Here is a 17,205-nt window from a genome sequence, read left to right on the forward strand (position 1 = left end):
TTTCTCATTTTATATTTTAGGTTTTTTTTTTTTGTAGTTCTAAATGATTTTAAAAACACTATTTCTGAGTTCTTTAAATTATTCTTGGTAACCCACCTTTTTCATATTCCTTTGCATTTTTTTAAATTTTTTGTTTGTACTTCTAAATGTTATTAAAAATACTATTTGTTTGGTCTTTAATTTTTTCTAAGCCTCCAAGACAAAAAAAATGTAACCCAACTTCATTTTCTTTTGCATTTTTTTTAGGTTTTTTTTTTTTTTTTTGTAGTTATAAATGTTCTTAAAAACATTATTTTTTAGTTCTTTAAATTATTCTTGGTAACCCACCTATGGATATTTACATATCTTATCTCTCTTTCGTTTTTCAAATAGACTAGATGAGGTTCATCCACCACCACTAAAAATGTAATCCACCTTATTCATAATTCTTTGCATTTTTATAGGTTTTTTCTCTGTACTTCTAAATGTTATTACAAACTGAAATTGCATCTTCAAGTTCTTTAGGTTTTCTTGACTCTTTAAGTTCCAAATCTTTTGCATTTCATCTTCAAAGATATATTATAATCTGAGATAAATGATAAATTTTGAATTTATGTTTATAAAATTTGCATTGGTTCACAAACAAGAAATGCAACACCATTGATTGACATTAACACCTCAAAGGAAACTTGAAAAATAGCAGTTAGAGTCACAAATTAATTTTTTTTAATGTTTGGTTAACAAATATATTCATTCTATTGGTTAGTATCAAATTTTATAAATTATTTGCTATTAAAAGGCTGATCAAATACATGTTGTTATACGACATGATGATTCTGTTAAATGGAGGGGCAAACTCAAAGAGAATCAAACATACATCATCCATAACTTTTCAGTTTTTCCAAGCACTTTCTAGTTCAAATATTGCCTCCATGAATTCAAAATTGTTTTGAATTCTGCTACTTTTGAAGAAGTGATTGATCTTCCTGAAATCCCACCGACTTAGTATGTTTTTGTGTCTTTTAGCACCATTTTGAATGGACAGAACTCTCCTAACAACTTATTGGTAATACTATCATTTCTTTTTTTGTAATTGAATAATATATATGTGTTTTATATTTTTCGTGTTTCAATGGATACCTTATCTTTTTTATTTATAGATATTATTGGGGGTAGTGGATGAGGTAATTTCTTCAACTTCAACATCATCAATAAAAAAAAAAACTTGTGTCACCGTCAAAATCAAAGATCTCAGGTAACAAAAATATTTACATTTAATTAATATACAAAATATGTTTCAAATGATATTATTCATTTGATCAATGGAAACATCATCACTTGCTCCCTATGGAAGGCTTATGGTACACAATTCCTCAATTATATTAATGCTCACCCCAATTCTGGTCCCATCATTATAATCTTCCATCATGCACGAGTCAAGCCTCTAGAAGGTATTATTAATTCAAAACAAGTACTAATTTTTTAATGAAAGATTTCGTTTGTTACAATTTACTTAAATGTAGTTGTTAGTTAATTAGTTCTATATGGCAGGAAACAACAGACACACAATCAGTAATGCATGGAGTGGAACTAATGCATGACAATCAACAAATCACTAATGCATAACAATCAACAAATCACAAGGACAATCATTGGACTACGTTGGAATATACATGCCAAAGCCAATCTTTAGTCATGGTCAGTTATATGTAGTTGTTTCAAGAGTTAAAAGCAAGAATGTGTTGAAAATCTTAATACATGACAAATATAAGCAAACATCTTATACAACAAACAATGTTGTATACAAAGAGGTTTTCCAATTTCATTGATTTGTAAGTATATTATTTCCTTTAATTATTCTATATGCAAACTTAAAAAAAAATATACAGCTATATACATTGAAAGCATCTAAATGATCAACATAACCTATCAACTTAGATCATCACTCACTTAATCAACTTTTCAATTAGTTAAAAGGTCTTGCTCAATTATTTTGTAATTCAGTATTGTATTTTAGACTAATCTATTGAGTATTCCATCATGAATATGCCACACTAATGCTTTATCATAGTATACATAAATCTAATTTAACAAATGTGCTTAGTTTTATAATAAAGAATACAATTGTATGCTTCAACTACTACATAATCTTGCTGAAACAGAAACACAAAAAATCCAACATCATCAGGGCACTCCATCAAAGGAGAAATATCCCAAAAGAATAAGATATTAGATATGTAAAGAAAAAAATGATTGTCTTTACCGAAGGGTATGTGAACTGAACTTCTTCATGCTACGGTTTCCATAGCAAAGTCCACAATCATAGGCTATCTCTTTGTTCTGATGATATGCAACATGGTTTGCAGAATTATGCTACTCTTCTATCTTTTTTCTTGGTTTTTCTCCCAAATTTTCCAGAATCATGTAAACTTTTGCACTGTAGAAATACAAATCAAAAACCCAAATGTAGAACAAACATTTATAAGAAAAAAGAAGTATTAATGACAAGAACTAAGAAAACCCCTAAGGCTCAACTTTTCAATTATACCAACCTACTCTTACCACACACACCAATAGGCTCATCTGACCAGAAACTGTAGAAATCATAAGAGAGTAAATCGAGAAAACTGGTCTGGTTAATAGGATTTGACTGAGAAGAAATGAAATGGACATAAAGGAAACACCAAAAAGGAAACAACAAATCAACCAAAATATGCTTTTAGAATTGATTGATAGAGAATTATTGAAAACAAGGAGAATTTACTAGAGATCACCAAATCAAACATCAAAGCACACTCCATAATATTCTCACAATTATATTCTTTTTTCTTCTGATCAAAGCCAGAAATTAATAAATGAAGAATGACTAACTGAAGAAATTTGATTATTATATCTGGAGCAGTTCTCCATCTTATCCAATCTATTGAGAATCACAATTGTCTTCCTTTTTAAGAGCATACCTTGATTATTCTTATGTATCACAATTGACATTGACGTAAAAGAAGAATTAGAAGAGCAAACAAACAAATATCTAACAACTCAAAAATAAAAGCAGATATAATTAAAATAAGAACAACAAACTCCGAATAAAACCTCAACCGGGAAACCAAAATGACCAGGGAGAAAAGAGGGAAAATAGAAAATATCAAAGAGTAAGATAGGACCAGAAGGAATTGTGTGTTTCACATATTACAACCCCTGCAAAATCAAAAGGGGAATAACAATTAGAAATAAATGCTTTCAGAATCGATAAGGAAATACTGAAACAATAAGCAATTTTGATTTTTTGTGTGGATTTTTGCAATATAAAGATAATTTTCAATCATTATTATTTTGCAAAGATGGATCGTTAACTAACATTGAACGTGTTATAGAAAGAATATATTATAGAGGATGTAGTTCAATCATTAAAAGTTAAAGTATGTTGTTAACTCTATTTCTCGCATTCTGTTATCTTATCAAACAATCAAAATACAATTGAAATTACATCATAAGGTCATAATAATTAACATGCATACTATGTTACAGACCTTTGATGCATATCATGACCCTTGATGCAAAAAAATACAAGAAATGAAGTTGTCTTTCGACATTACAAAAGTTAACGATGATACATTAGTAATTTAACATCAATATCCAACCTACAATGATTGATAATGTATAGATGATATTTCTATTGGAGATTTCTTTACATGTAAAACATATTTTAGTAAACTATGATTTATTATTATATGTTTTAATCAATAGCATTCAAATTCTATTATTAAGATGGTTTCATTGTAACTTAGATTCCCATTGTCTTGAAAATTGTTTTCTACAAATCAAAATTATTTGGGATACTCTATAACAACCACAATGCTATCACTTATAAATCTTCATGAAATTTTAACTCTCACAACCACATCATAAATTATTTTGTTGTGATGTTAATAACTTTAAGTACAACTAATATATTACTTTGTAATTATCGACTATGGTAATTAACTTCATTTATTTTGTTCTATTTATTATAAAAAATACATAATTAAATAAAAATATATAAACGACGCGCCACTCGTATGATAGTACGGTTATTATACTAGTTAACTACTAAAAAATACATGATATTAACCACTTTACAACACTTATTTAACCACTAAATTGCAATATTCTAGAGTGGTTATTACCTTACATTTTAATAGTTAATGAGATATATGTTAAATAAGTAGTTACAAATTTATATTTTAGTGGTTAATGGTATAAACTTGAATATGTGTCACAAAATTAATGTCTCGATAATTAAAAAAAAAATTGATTTTTTATTTCAAAAACAAAAAAGTATTATTCACAGTATAAATACATTGAGAAATAAATACCGTGTAAAGTATTATGTCAAATGTGTGTGTTTAAATATCATTTTTCATTTTAAAATAAGAAGACTATTATGTGAATAAATTAAAATAGGAGATCGAAATCTTTAAATCTTAATTCAACTAACAAATGACGATATTGCTAAATTAAATGTTTTATCTCAGATTTAATCTCATAGTTGTGTAAACTAATTATGATAAATTTTATCATCTCTTCTAAGATAAAAACAAAATAGAAACCAAAAATACAATTGACTTATAATACTTATTAGTCTCGGCCAATACTAAATGCACACGTTTCAATAGTCTAATTTCCCAGCTCACATTATATTGGATTGGTTTGCATTATAAAAACAAAAACCAAACAATCAAATTCATTTTTTACGACTTTTATATGTTTAACTTTTTAAATTGGCCATTGCAGTTTACATTGGATTTGATATGAATATTAATTCCTAATTTTGTCCCTTTTGAGGGAAGGTAAATATTTTTCATATATTAACTCCAATTGAATTATTTCTATTTGAAACGTGTCAGATACCAGATATCGATACTTCTTTTAACAGATATTCAAAGATTTAAATTCAAAAATATTATCGTTTTGTGTGAGTTTAATGAAAATAACCACAGTGTATATTATGATATATCAATTTGATATTAATTTTAAATCGTACTTTGCATGCATATGATTGTCAACGTATCATAATGAATCATATATATGTATATCCCACTTCACAATTTGGAAATTGTTACTTTTTGGTAAAATATACCTAATTTTGTTCTATATCTTTACCTAATTGTGTTTAGTTACCTACTAGTTTATACTTCGTGACAACATCAAAAAGCACGTTACGGAAAAAGTTAATATCCGTGTTACGTAAAGTACAATATCTTTTTGTGGTATAACCGTAACAATAATATTATCATCACATATCCTCTCAAAAAAAATACTGTCATCATATATTATATAAATCCATCGAAAACGAAAATAAAAACGTTATAAGCCAAGCACACACGATTGCTTTTTAATAGTACCATTTACATAGTGACAACTCAGAGGTGGAGGAATCATTTAATATAAGGTTTTGTAAAAAAAAATTTTGCAGTTAAATATAATATATATATTACTAATTAAATGGCTATAATTAGTGGTGTATTTAAAATTGGATATTTTTCGTTTTTGGCACTACATGTCACACAATTTAAATATTAAAGCGCTTTATCAAAAAAATGAGGTAACTATTGAGTTGCATGCGCATTTGTTTTATATAAAAAAAATTGGGGAGGAATTTTGTTAAATACGTGATTTGAGCACAGTTAATTTGCATATCAACTAAAAATATTAAAATATTAAATATATATAATTTATCTTTTATATTTAATATTTAAGTAATTTATAATTGAGATAAAATTTAATCACTTGTAAATGAATCCAACAATTTGCAATATTTGCAATATTATGGTTTAGTTTGTTAAAATTAGTTGACAATCGATAATTTGTAGTTTATAATTGATATCTGATAGCAGTTGAACTAATAGTATTTGGTAAAATTAACAGTTCAAGTAACAAAATAATGTAAAATGACATAAAATAATATTCTTAATTAAAAATAAAATTTATCAATTATATTTAAAATATTTTAAAAGTAGCAATTTAAAATTTAATTTTTATTAATTTAAAACTTATCAATCTGATATATTTATTTTGTTTATTTAAATTAAAATCAATAAATTATTTACTTTAAAATATTAATTATTATTAACTTTAAATTGTTTATAAATAATTTAAATTATAATAAACAAACTATTTATTAATTAGATATCTTTTTTATCTAGCTAGTTTTATTTATTTTAAATTATAATAAATAAATTGTTTACTTAAATTATTTAAAATTTAAAAAATACTATATATAAAGATTATTTTAAATTATATCAATAATTTATTTAAATTATTTTAAATTTTTAAATTTTTTTTTAAATTATTTTAAATTTATATTACATAAATTATTTATTTAAACTTATTTAATTTTAAAATTTATTATTTAAAATTATAATAGATAAATTATAAAAGATATAAAATAGTTTTAGTTAAATAAATAAAGGTAAAATTAAAATAAAAAATGATGAGTTATAAACTTCTTGATTAGTCTATAAGCTCATTTTTTTAGCCTTACCAAACAAATATTGCACACACCTTAACCTTGAGATAATATGTAGGGTTAAATAAGTTTTTTTATCTATCAACAATTTTGATTCATTGTTTCAAATCAACTCATGTATATTTTTTAAATAAATTTTTGCAGATACGTTTATAGTAGATCTTTTTGGGGACCTAGGGTGGCCACGACCACCCCAAACTCCCCAATAATTATTTTATAAATACTACTATTTTTTATTTTATTTGTTTGAGTAATGTAATTGAAACACAATTTAACACAAATACAATGTATATTGGAATACAAATACAAAAGGTAATCCTCTTTATTTTACACAGTATTGTATTTGTTAGAATATGTTGTATATTTGAGAGGAATTTAAATTGAGAAGAAAAACGGAAAATTCATAAAACAGAGATTGATTAACAATCTTGATAGTCTGGAGAATAATCAGTCAAGCATTATGATTGTTCTTAGTTTTAAAGGCTTTTATAAAAGTAGTTTTTTTTTTTTTTTTTACTGAATCAGTTACAATAAACTTAAACAAACTTCTAACCATATTCTAACTTCTAACCATATTACAATTTCTAACCATATTACTAATCAATTTGAATTACATTTAACATGCTCCCTAATTCAAAGTGATTCAATTTGTTGCTAATCCAAATTTGTTCCTCATCTCTTGGAACTTCACTCTCCTCAAGCTTTTGGTTAAAATATCAACCTTTTGATCATTGTATTGCAGTGTTCCAGCTTTATCTTGCCCTTCATGACTTGATCCCTTAGGAAATGGAATCTCGTTTCTATGCGTTTGCTCCTTCCATGAACACTTGTATGTCTTGCTAGGTCTATAGTTGATTTATTATATATCTTCATCTTCACTGCATCATTGCTTCTCAGTACCAGTTCTACCATTAACTCTACCAGCCACATAGCTTGACATGCTCCCATGGATGCAGCCACATATTCAGCTTCACATGTGGACAATGCTACTATACTTTGCTTCCTTGAACACCATGAGATTGGTGAGTTATTGATTTGTAAATACATAGCTCGTAGTACTCTTTCTATCATCCATATCTCCACACCAATCAGCATCAGTGAAGCCAATAAATTCAGCTTCACCTTCACTCGGATTTATGGGGTACATCAGGCCAAGCTCAATGGTCTCCTTTATATATCTCTTGATCCTTTTTACTGTCATGTAGTGTGATGTCTTAGGCTTCTCAATGTACCTACTAATCAACCCAACATTATATGAGATATTTGGCCTAGTGTTGCATAAGTACCTCAGGGATCCTATAATTTGCTTGAAGGTTGTAGAATCAATCAACTCATCATTGCCCTCTTTGGACAGCACCAGCCCTGATTCTGATGGGGTGCTGCTTCCATTGCATTATTTCATTTTAAACCTTTTTAATACATCACTTGCATACCTTTTTTGATTCATAAAAATTCCATTTTTCTTGGTTTCAAACTCAATGCCAATGAAATATGCTAGCATGCCCAAATTAGTCATCTCAAATTGCTTCTCCATTATGATTTTGAACTCCTTGATTTTTACTTCATCACTGCCAATCAGTAGTAAATCATCAACATAAAGGCATGTAAGCAATGCAGGTGCTGATGCTCTCTTCTTGACATAAACTCCATGCTCATTCACACATTTTTCAAATTGTTGCTCTATGAGGAATCTGCCAATCCTCTTGTTCCAAGCCATATAAGGCTTTATTCAATTTGTACACATGATCTTCTTTGCCTGTTTTCACATATCCAGATGGTTGCTTCACATAACCTCTTCATCTAGTGATCCATTACGGAATGTTGATTTGACATCCAGATGATGCATAGACCAACCTTTGTAACTGGTCATTGAGACTACCATCCTTACCGTTTCAATTCTAACTACTAAGGCAAACACTTCATCATAATCCAGTTCATGTCTTTGCAAGAATCCATGTGTTATAAGTCTGACCTTGTACCTGGCAACCTGCCCATCAGACTTCAATTTCAGTTTATAGACCTATTTCACATCAATTGGTCTCTTGTTCACTGTCAGGGTCATCAACCCCCATGTCTTGTTTTGAGCTCCTCGTCCATTGTTGTTATCCATTTAGGATCAGACAATACTTCTTCATCACTTATTGGTTCTGATTCAGCAAGTAAGGCAAAATGAATTAATTCTCCATCTGCATTGATGGTTGAGTCATATGTTATTTCATATGGCTGCAATATGACTAAAGGCTGCCTAGCTCTTATAGATCTCCTCATAGGTTCAGATGTTGGACGATTTGCTCCATCTGTTGGCTGGTCTGATTGGTATGTCTGGGATGACTATATTCATTGTCTAGTCCTAACCTCTTGATTCATCCACTAGTATGTCCCATCATAACCCATCAACACCATTTGTTCAGCCTTGTCATCAAGATTCCCCCTATTTTGAGCTAGCACATGTCTGAAGCACAATGAGCCAAACACTCTCAAATGATTCACAATTGGATTTCTTCTAGTCCAAGCTTCTTCAGGTGTCCTTGTGCCTAATCTCTTGGTTAGACACCTATTCAAAATGTATATTGCAGTTGATACTGCTTCCCCCAAAATCTATAAGGCATGTTCTTCCCCTTCAACATGCTCCTGACCATGTTCACTATAGTTATGTTTCTCCTTTCAACAGTGTCATTATATTGGGGGAGTGTATGGTGCAGTCATTTCATGCAATATCCCTTCTTTTTCACAAAAATCATGAAAATTATATTCTCCTCCTCCATATATCCTGATGATTTTCCTACTAAAACTACTTTGTTTTTCAGCAATTCTCTTGAATTTTTTAAGTATATCAAGCACTTCATTATTTCTCTTGATTAGATATATCCATATTTTCTTTGTAAAATCACAATGAATGATACAAAGTAGCAATTACCTCATATTGATCTTTCTTCAAATGGACCACAAACATCGAAAAAAATAACCTCCATCATTCTTGAGCATCTAGTTGGTAATTCTGATTTAAATGAATTCTTATGTTCCTTGGCTTTACAACATTCTTCACGTATCTCCTTTGGCACTTGAATTTATGGAATTCCTATCATCATATCACTTGTCTGTAGCATTTGAAGACTTCTAAAATTTAGATGTCCAAACCTCTAGTGCCATAACCAGTCTTCCCTCCTGATTTCTGCAGCAAGACACTGATTTTCTTTGATCTGGATCTCAATCTTGAAGGTTATGTTCTTGGGCAGTGGTGCCTTCAAGATAAACCTATTTGCACTATTAAACATCTTCATTTGTCCATTCTCAATATTCATAGAGTATCATTTCTCCAGCAATTGTCCAAGGCTTAACACATTGTTCTTCATATTTGGCACATACAACACATCACATATGAAAGATTGTTTGTCATCCATTCTTTGAATCAAGATCTTGCCAACTCCTTCAGCTTTTATTGTGTTGTTGTCTGCAAATCTTATTTCCGTTTTCACCTTCTCATCAATACTTATAAACCAACATTTATGGCCAATCATGTGAATTGAGCGTCTTGTGTCAAGATACCACAATCCTGGAAAATCATCTTCCATGCTTGTAGAAGCCATCAACAACATTTCATCTGAGTCAGAACTGTCTGCCTGGGCCAGTTGAGCTTCACCATCATCTCTTTGTACTTTCTTGGATATGCATTCATCTGCAAAATGCCCATATTTTTTACAATTATAACATTGGATCGCTTTTTTGTCAAACTTCTTCTTGCCAGATGGTTTCTTGCTTTTATTATCATTGTTTTGATGACTTCTTGAACCTCCAACCTCCTCATCTTGATCCTGTTTTTTACTCCATCTTGATTGGACTTCTTGTTGATATGAGTTTGTAGTGCTTGTGTTTGTGTGTGTGCGTCATCTCTTTCTTTTACTATTAATTCATGAGCTTCTAGGGAGATTTGCAGATCTTCCAACTTCATCGTATCAATATTTTTTTATTCTTCAATTACCACCACTATGTGATCGTATATTTGTGTTAGTGTCCTCAGAATCTTTTCAATGATCACCACCTCAATCATTACTTCTCCATTGGCTTTCATCTGATTATTGATTTTCTGCACTCGATTGAAATAGTCAGTGACATTCTCATTATTCTCCATTTGTAGTAACTCATACTTTCTTCTTAGCATTTGAAGTTTGATCTTCTTGGTTTTTTCACCACCCATGTAATACTTCACCAAGATATCACATGCCTCTTTTGATGTAGATACCTTTGAGATCCTTTCAAAATTGTTTTAAAACAATGTCTTGCAATCTCTTTTCTTGCAATATTTGAAAGTTGTTTATTGTCTTTCTGTAGGATTTACTCCCAGTTGTTCATAACCTTTTTGGACAATCTCAAACACTTATTGAGTTTTCAGTAACGACGTCATTGATGCATTCCATCTCTCCCAGTTCTTCCCATCTAGAATTGGTAGATTTGATGGAAGTCCTCCTCCTTTCATGTCTTCTTTCTTTCACTCACACTTGTGTTTCCCAATTTTTTATTCTCCCTCACACTTGCACTCGTGTTTCCCAAGGTTTAGAATCCCAGCTCTTAATGTCAATTGTTATAACATAATGTATATTTGAGAGGAATTGAAATTGAGAAGAAAAGATAAGAAAAACAGAAAGTTTAGAAAACGGAGATTGATTAACAATCTTGACAATCTGGAGAATAATCAGTCAAGCATTATGATTGTTCTTGGTTTTAAAGACTTTTATAGAAGCAATTTTTTTTACTAAATCAGTTACAACAAACTTAACAAACTTCTATTATATTCTAACTTCTAACCATATTACAACTTCTAACCATATTACAAATCAATTTGAATTACATTTAACAATATTTGTGTCATATTTTGTGAATAAATTACTATCAAGAACGAAAAAATCCTTTAAAATTTTGTAAGTCTCTTTTTAATGGCACAAAAAAGAAGAATATGAACGAAAAAATATAAGAAATCAAAAACGAAAAAGAGATTTCGTTTTTGTTTTTTATTTCCTATATCCATATTCATCATATTCACAATAATATTACTCTCTTTTTTATAAGATTCATTTGACTTATAATTTGATCAACAAAAGTTAATCTATTTAATCCATGTTATGAATCAAATACATTAATTTTTGTTGATCAAATTATAACTCAAATGTCTATTATAAAAAAAATCGAATAGAATTATTTAAATAAACAATTACAAAAACAACTACTATAATAATAAAATAAACTAAAATTTTCAATCTAAACTTCAACTATGTAGTTATGAATTTTATCTAGAGGTATAATTGTGAATTTTATATAGAGATATAAAAATCAAACTAAATGATCCTATGATCTCAAAAATTTAACTAAAACTAATTAAATTAATATTTCTTTATGTGTTTGAGTCCAAATTGAATTACTATTGTTTCTTTATGAGTTCGAGTTCAAATTAGATTGATACATGAAATAATTTAACAACAAAAGATAAAACTATTAACAAAACATATTGGAATGACTATTGTTTGAAGCAAATTTTTAAAAGTACCAAAAATTAATTATAATATAATTATAGATGCCAAAAACTTATTTAATTTTAATATATAGCACGAATATATGTGGACATAATTTTTGGTGTATATAGTCTTGTTTGTTTTATACTTATCTTGTTTACTCTCAATTGACATTATATACTCATGCTTTTAAGATATATATATAAAAAGGACAACCATTTGATACCTATTATTTCTTACAAATTGAAATAAAAACAAAAATTTAGTGCAAGATCTACCAATTAGACTTTTTTGTTTATGAAAACTACAATACCTTGAAGTCTTTTAGCCAAAAATGTTAGACAATAGGCCATAGAAAAACTTTTATGCCTATAAAAATATATAGTATATTTAAGTAAACATTCATAAATAATAATAATAATAATAATAATAATAATAATAATAATAATAATAATAATATAATAATAATAATAATAATAATAATAATAATAATAATAATAATAATAAATGTTGTATTAGTACCGTGAAATCATAATTTTTTTAAATCTTGTTTTGTAATTTAAGCATACTAGAAGTTTAGAATATATCAATTATTTTAAAATATTTAAAAGTATTATTATGAAATAAAGTTTAAAATAGGATGTTATATAAATTAGATTATTTATCTAAAATGTCATATTAAATATTAAAATAAAACTATCTTGTTGACCTATTAGCTTTGTAATTTATCTAAAAATTAACTAACTACTTATTTGAAGAATTAAACTTATGGTAATAAGTCATGCCAATCTTTCAAAACAATCGGATTTAACCTAAAAAATAAAATTATGACAAACAAATTAGAGTTAGACTTTATGTTCTTTATTAAGTTAACCTTAGACCTTGCGAGGACTAATCTCACCTAAAGAATGATATTTTATTTTATCAATTTTTAATTTTAGTCACTAATTAGTTTTATTCTGTTCTTCTAGTAATCACTTTTTTTATTTATGTGTTTTTAAATGAATACTAATCAGCCACTACCTTTATTTGTTAAAGCTAATGGCACACATTTTCCTATTGATTTTGTACAAATGTTTCATAAAACATGTTTAAATAAAATACATACATTTTCTCTATTTTGTAAAAGAGCATAATATTTGATAAATTTTTATATGTAATTCCTAATAAAAATAATAAAAAAAAATAGATTTTTTTTTGTAAAAAAAACTAGAAATTTTAAAGGCCACTCAAAACCACACGATAAGATAATAATAATTATTATTTTTGGTGATAAGAAAAGCCGCATGTTAGATGATTTGGCATATTCTGTGCAATGTTCTTTTAGATAATTAAACACGACAAGGTTACACCGTCCATTGTCTCATATAACAAAACCGAAAGAAAATGGCATGAACAATGCATTCACTATACAAGTGCAATTCCATCTCAATAATAATCACTTTTCGTGCTTAGTGATGTAACCAAAAAATCACTTCACTGTAACAAACCAACACAAACCTAAACCGATTACTTATTTTAAGTTCAGGGTTGTTGTAGCTGTTCATTTATTATTTAACTACTCTAACTTCGTATTTCTTTACAATATGTTTACCATTCGTTTGATAAATATGATATCATATATACATAATATAAAATTAGATAAGAATATGATAAACTATTAATATAATAAATATTATTATATTTTAATATACACATGATAACTAATCAACATATAGTAATATTTTATTTTATCACATATTTAATATACATCTCTTTATAACATGATATAATATATATTATATTTAAATAACAAAATTATCTTTATAAACAATTACATATTAGTTTTTAAAAAATAATTAATTTATTATATTTTAAATATTATAAATTAATAAAAAAAATTAATAATTAATGAAATAATTTTATATTTAAAATTATTCATTGACACTACTAAATAAATAATTTAATTTTAAAAAAAAATCATGAGTAACTAAATAATTCTATTTTATTTGTTAGAATGTAAATAAAGATTGGTATACATTATATGTAAATGGAAAAAATACCACTGTAAATAATTTATATTTATTTTAAATTTTTAATTAATTTTCATATATTTTTTTTAATTTTGAATACTAATTTATTAATTTAACTAAAAAGACAAGACTACCTTGTGATAAAATGATAAACGTTTTTTAAATTAATTATTAATATTTCATTTTTTAGTTTAATATCAAAATTCTATTAATTATTTTTATATTTATATTTGATTAGATTTACATTTTTATATTTTAGATTATATTTTACAAATTTTTTTATATTTCAATTTTATAATTTAAATTACATTTTATAAGAGTAATTGAGTAAATTATTATTCTTATCTAATTCTATCGGTTTCTGACCTAGTTTATATTCATGATAGAAATTTCAACTAGAGAGACATGATATAATAGAGTTATTGATTAATTTATCTTATTTTTTTTATTCATTAAACACTAAATTCATACGAGATATGAAAATTAATTGTGAAAGACAAGAAAACATGTGTCATCTTTCAATTGATTTGACTATTTGAACTCACTGCCTTAATCTATGGTTAGTTTTTTTCCACTTAAAATTTTAGTCATTTTACTTGAAAATGTCTCTCGCCCTATATAGCATCACTATTATCAAATAAATAGGCCTCTTAAAATTTGAGCATTTATAATTTTTTAAAAAATATCTCTCATATTGTATAGCAGTGCTGTTATCAACTAAACAAGAATCTTAAACATTTTTTAGATAATTTTTTAATCTAAAAAACTAAGTTCTAAATAAAAAATTGTAATTTTAATAATTAAATATTATTTTAATATATTATATTTTTATCAAATCAAACATAAAAAACACAAACTATTTTATTTAAATTATAAATAACATCTCAATACAATTTATCATAATACAAAAAATTAAAGATTTTTCAAAATTTAAAGTATAATATAAATAAATAAAAAATTGAACACTCATCAATTTGAAATGATGTGGTGTTGGATTGAAGCAAAGCCTAATCCGCCCGACAAATAAACAGACTTAAGCGTTAAATTAATAATTTTTATTAAATATATATATACAGGATGGATAAATTATCAATAATAGTGAGAGTCATTACCACTGTCTCGTGTGAGATTTAAATTATAATTTCAAATTCTTATCATTAAACTTACATTTGGAGAACCAATATAATAATAATAATAATAATAATAATAATAATAATAATAATAATAATAATAATAATAAAGTCACTAAAAAAATAATAATTCGTCTACTCTCTATTTGAAAGCTCAGATAGTTGAATTTGTTTTTAGAGCTAGCACTACTTGAAGTGTAAGCAATAGAAAAATAATATTTCGTGAAAAAAAAACCTCAAATAATATTTCATATACACACTCGTACATCAAAAGTCAAGACACAATCGGAAAAATATATACTAGTATTATTTTAGTTTGTGATTTTTTTTTTAAATACGAATTCATTTCTTAATGAAAAAGTGTGAGACTTTTGTAATTAATTATTATAATTGAATAAATATTAAATAGGCTAAATTACATAAGTGGTCCTTTAACTTAATTTCAAATAACGTTTTAGTTTTTTATCTTTTTTTTTTTCCAACTTAGTCCTTTATTTTAAACTCATATTTTCATACTTTATATACCGATGACAATCACTATTATTGATATTTATTGGTATACAGTTTTTTCATAAGAACTAAATCCCTAAAAATTAAATAGAAAAAAAATATTCTCCGAAGTTTTCTTGAATAGCAAATTTTTTATTTTCGTGAATTTGGCATGAAGAAAAATGATGGAAAGAAAAACGAAGGCCAAAGATAAACTCACATCTCAATTTTTTAATGCATGATCTTTAATCTTGTGATGTGTTTATTTTTTAAATTGTTAAAAATTGTTACTAATGAGTTCATTAAAATTTAATTTAATATTGTTTAATAGGATGTTATGGTTATGCTCATCGAGTGTTTTGAGTCAAAAAGAGGCATGATGTGGTGCTTAGGTGATGACTTTAATTTTACAAGAAATGATAATTAATGAAAGGATTAAAGGTTTTCTTAAGAAAGCATTAATTAGTATGTACTATATGCCAAGTACGGGAAATTATACGGCCAATATAAAATTATTCATTCTTTTTGTTATAATTTAAAATCTAAATATGTTTAATTTATGATATTTTTTTTAATTATATAATAATACATTGTTTCCAAAAAATAAATAATATATTCATTAACATTGAAAATTAAATAATAATGTGTATTTTTAATCAGTTTGTAATGAATGCAAAGTTGATAGATATTTCATAATTTGAAAAAAATTCATATGGTAAAGATAAGATATATCTATAATAAATTGAAACGTCACTTATTCTTATCTGAATATATTATTTATATTTTACTAAAAATAAACAATTGATATATTGTAAAATTTTAAATGAAATAAAAGGAGAATTTCTAAAATTGGCTGTTAATTTTAGGGAAAATGGTCAACTAGAATGATATTTTATTAATTGTTATTGTGTCTAAGAAGGATAATTCACAATTTCACATATACATTCAAAGGGTGGGATAAGAGGAAACATACCCTCATCAACATGGCCAGTCATGGTCATTGGCATGGGCATGTGCACACCAATTGTAAAATTATAGGGTCTCACAAAATACTATTAAAAAATCAAAATTTTCATATACAACATGGCCCAAAATAAAAAAAAATACAGAATTGAGATGTAGAAACAGATATTAAGAAGAGAAAAAAGGTTCAATTTTTTTTTAAAATAATAGAATCAAATTTTCAATTTTATTAATGTTATTTACAATTTTTTTACAGTATTGATGTTATTTGCAATTTAAATAAAACTGTTATTTTTGAATTTTTAGTGTTTTTTATTTATTATAGATTCAATTTTTAAAATTAAAACAATACTTCTAAGATATTTAAACAGAATTTCTAAATTATGATATATTAAAGTTAAAATATTTATATTATTAATTAATAAATTTATTTATTAATAATTTAATAATTAGTGTTATTTTATAAACAAAACATATAAATAAAAATTAAAAAAGAGATTTAGAAATTTTTAGAAAACTCAATATTATTTCAATGTTGATTTGAGGTTAAAGACCAAAATCAACAAAAAAAAAAAATTATATATATATATATATATATATATATATATATATATATAAAG

At 26.1% G+C, this 17,205-nt stretch overlaps 1 protein-coding gene across 1 annotated transcript; it reads right to left on the reverse strand.

Moving 5' to 3' along the window:
• Window positions 1–9,795: 9,795 nt before the first annotated feature.
• On the reverse strand, window positions 9,796–10,682 carry LOC113785445 (uncharacterized). The gene is made up of 2 exons (XM_027331813.1): window positions 10,467–10,682; window positions 9,796–10,299 (listed from the first exon to the last, which is right to left on the reverse strand). The coding sequence occupies exons 1-2, from the start codon at window positions 10,680–10,682 to the stop codon at window positions 9,796–9,798; spliced, it is 720 nt and encodes a 239-aa protein (XP_027187614.1).
• Window positions 10,683–17,205: the final 6,523 nt, after the last annotated feature.

This window comes from Cicer arietinum, chromosome 3 (genome assembly GCF_000331145.2).
Source record: "Cicer arietinum cultivar CDC Frontier isolate Library 1 chromosome 3, Cicar.CDCFrontier_v2.0, whole genome shotgun sequence".
Taxonomy (NCBI): domain Eukaryota; kingdom Viridiplantae; phylum Streptophyta; class Magnoliopsida; order Fabales; family Fabaceae; genus Cicer; species Cicer arietinum.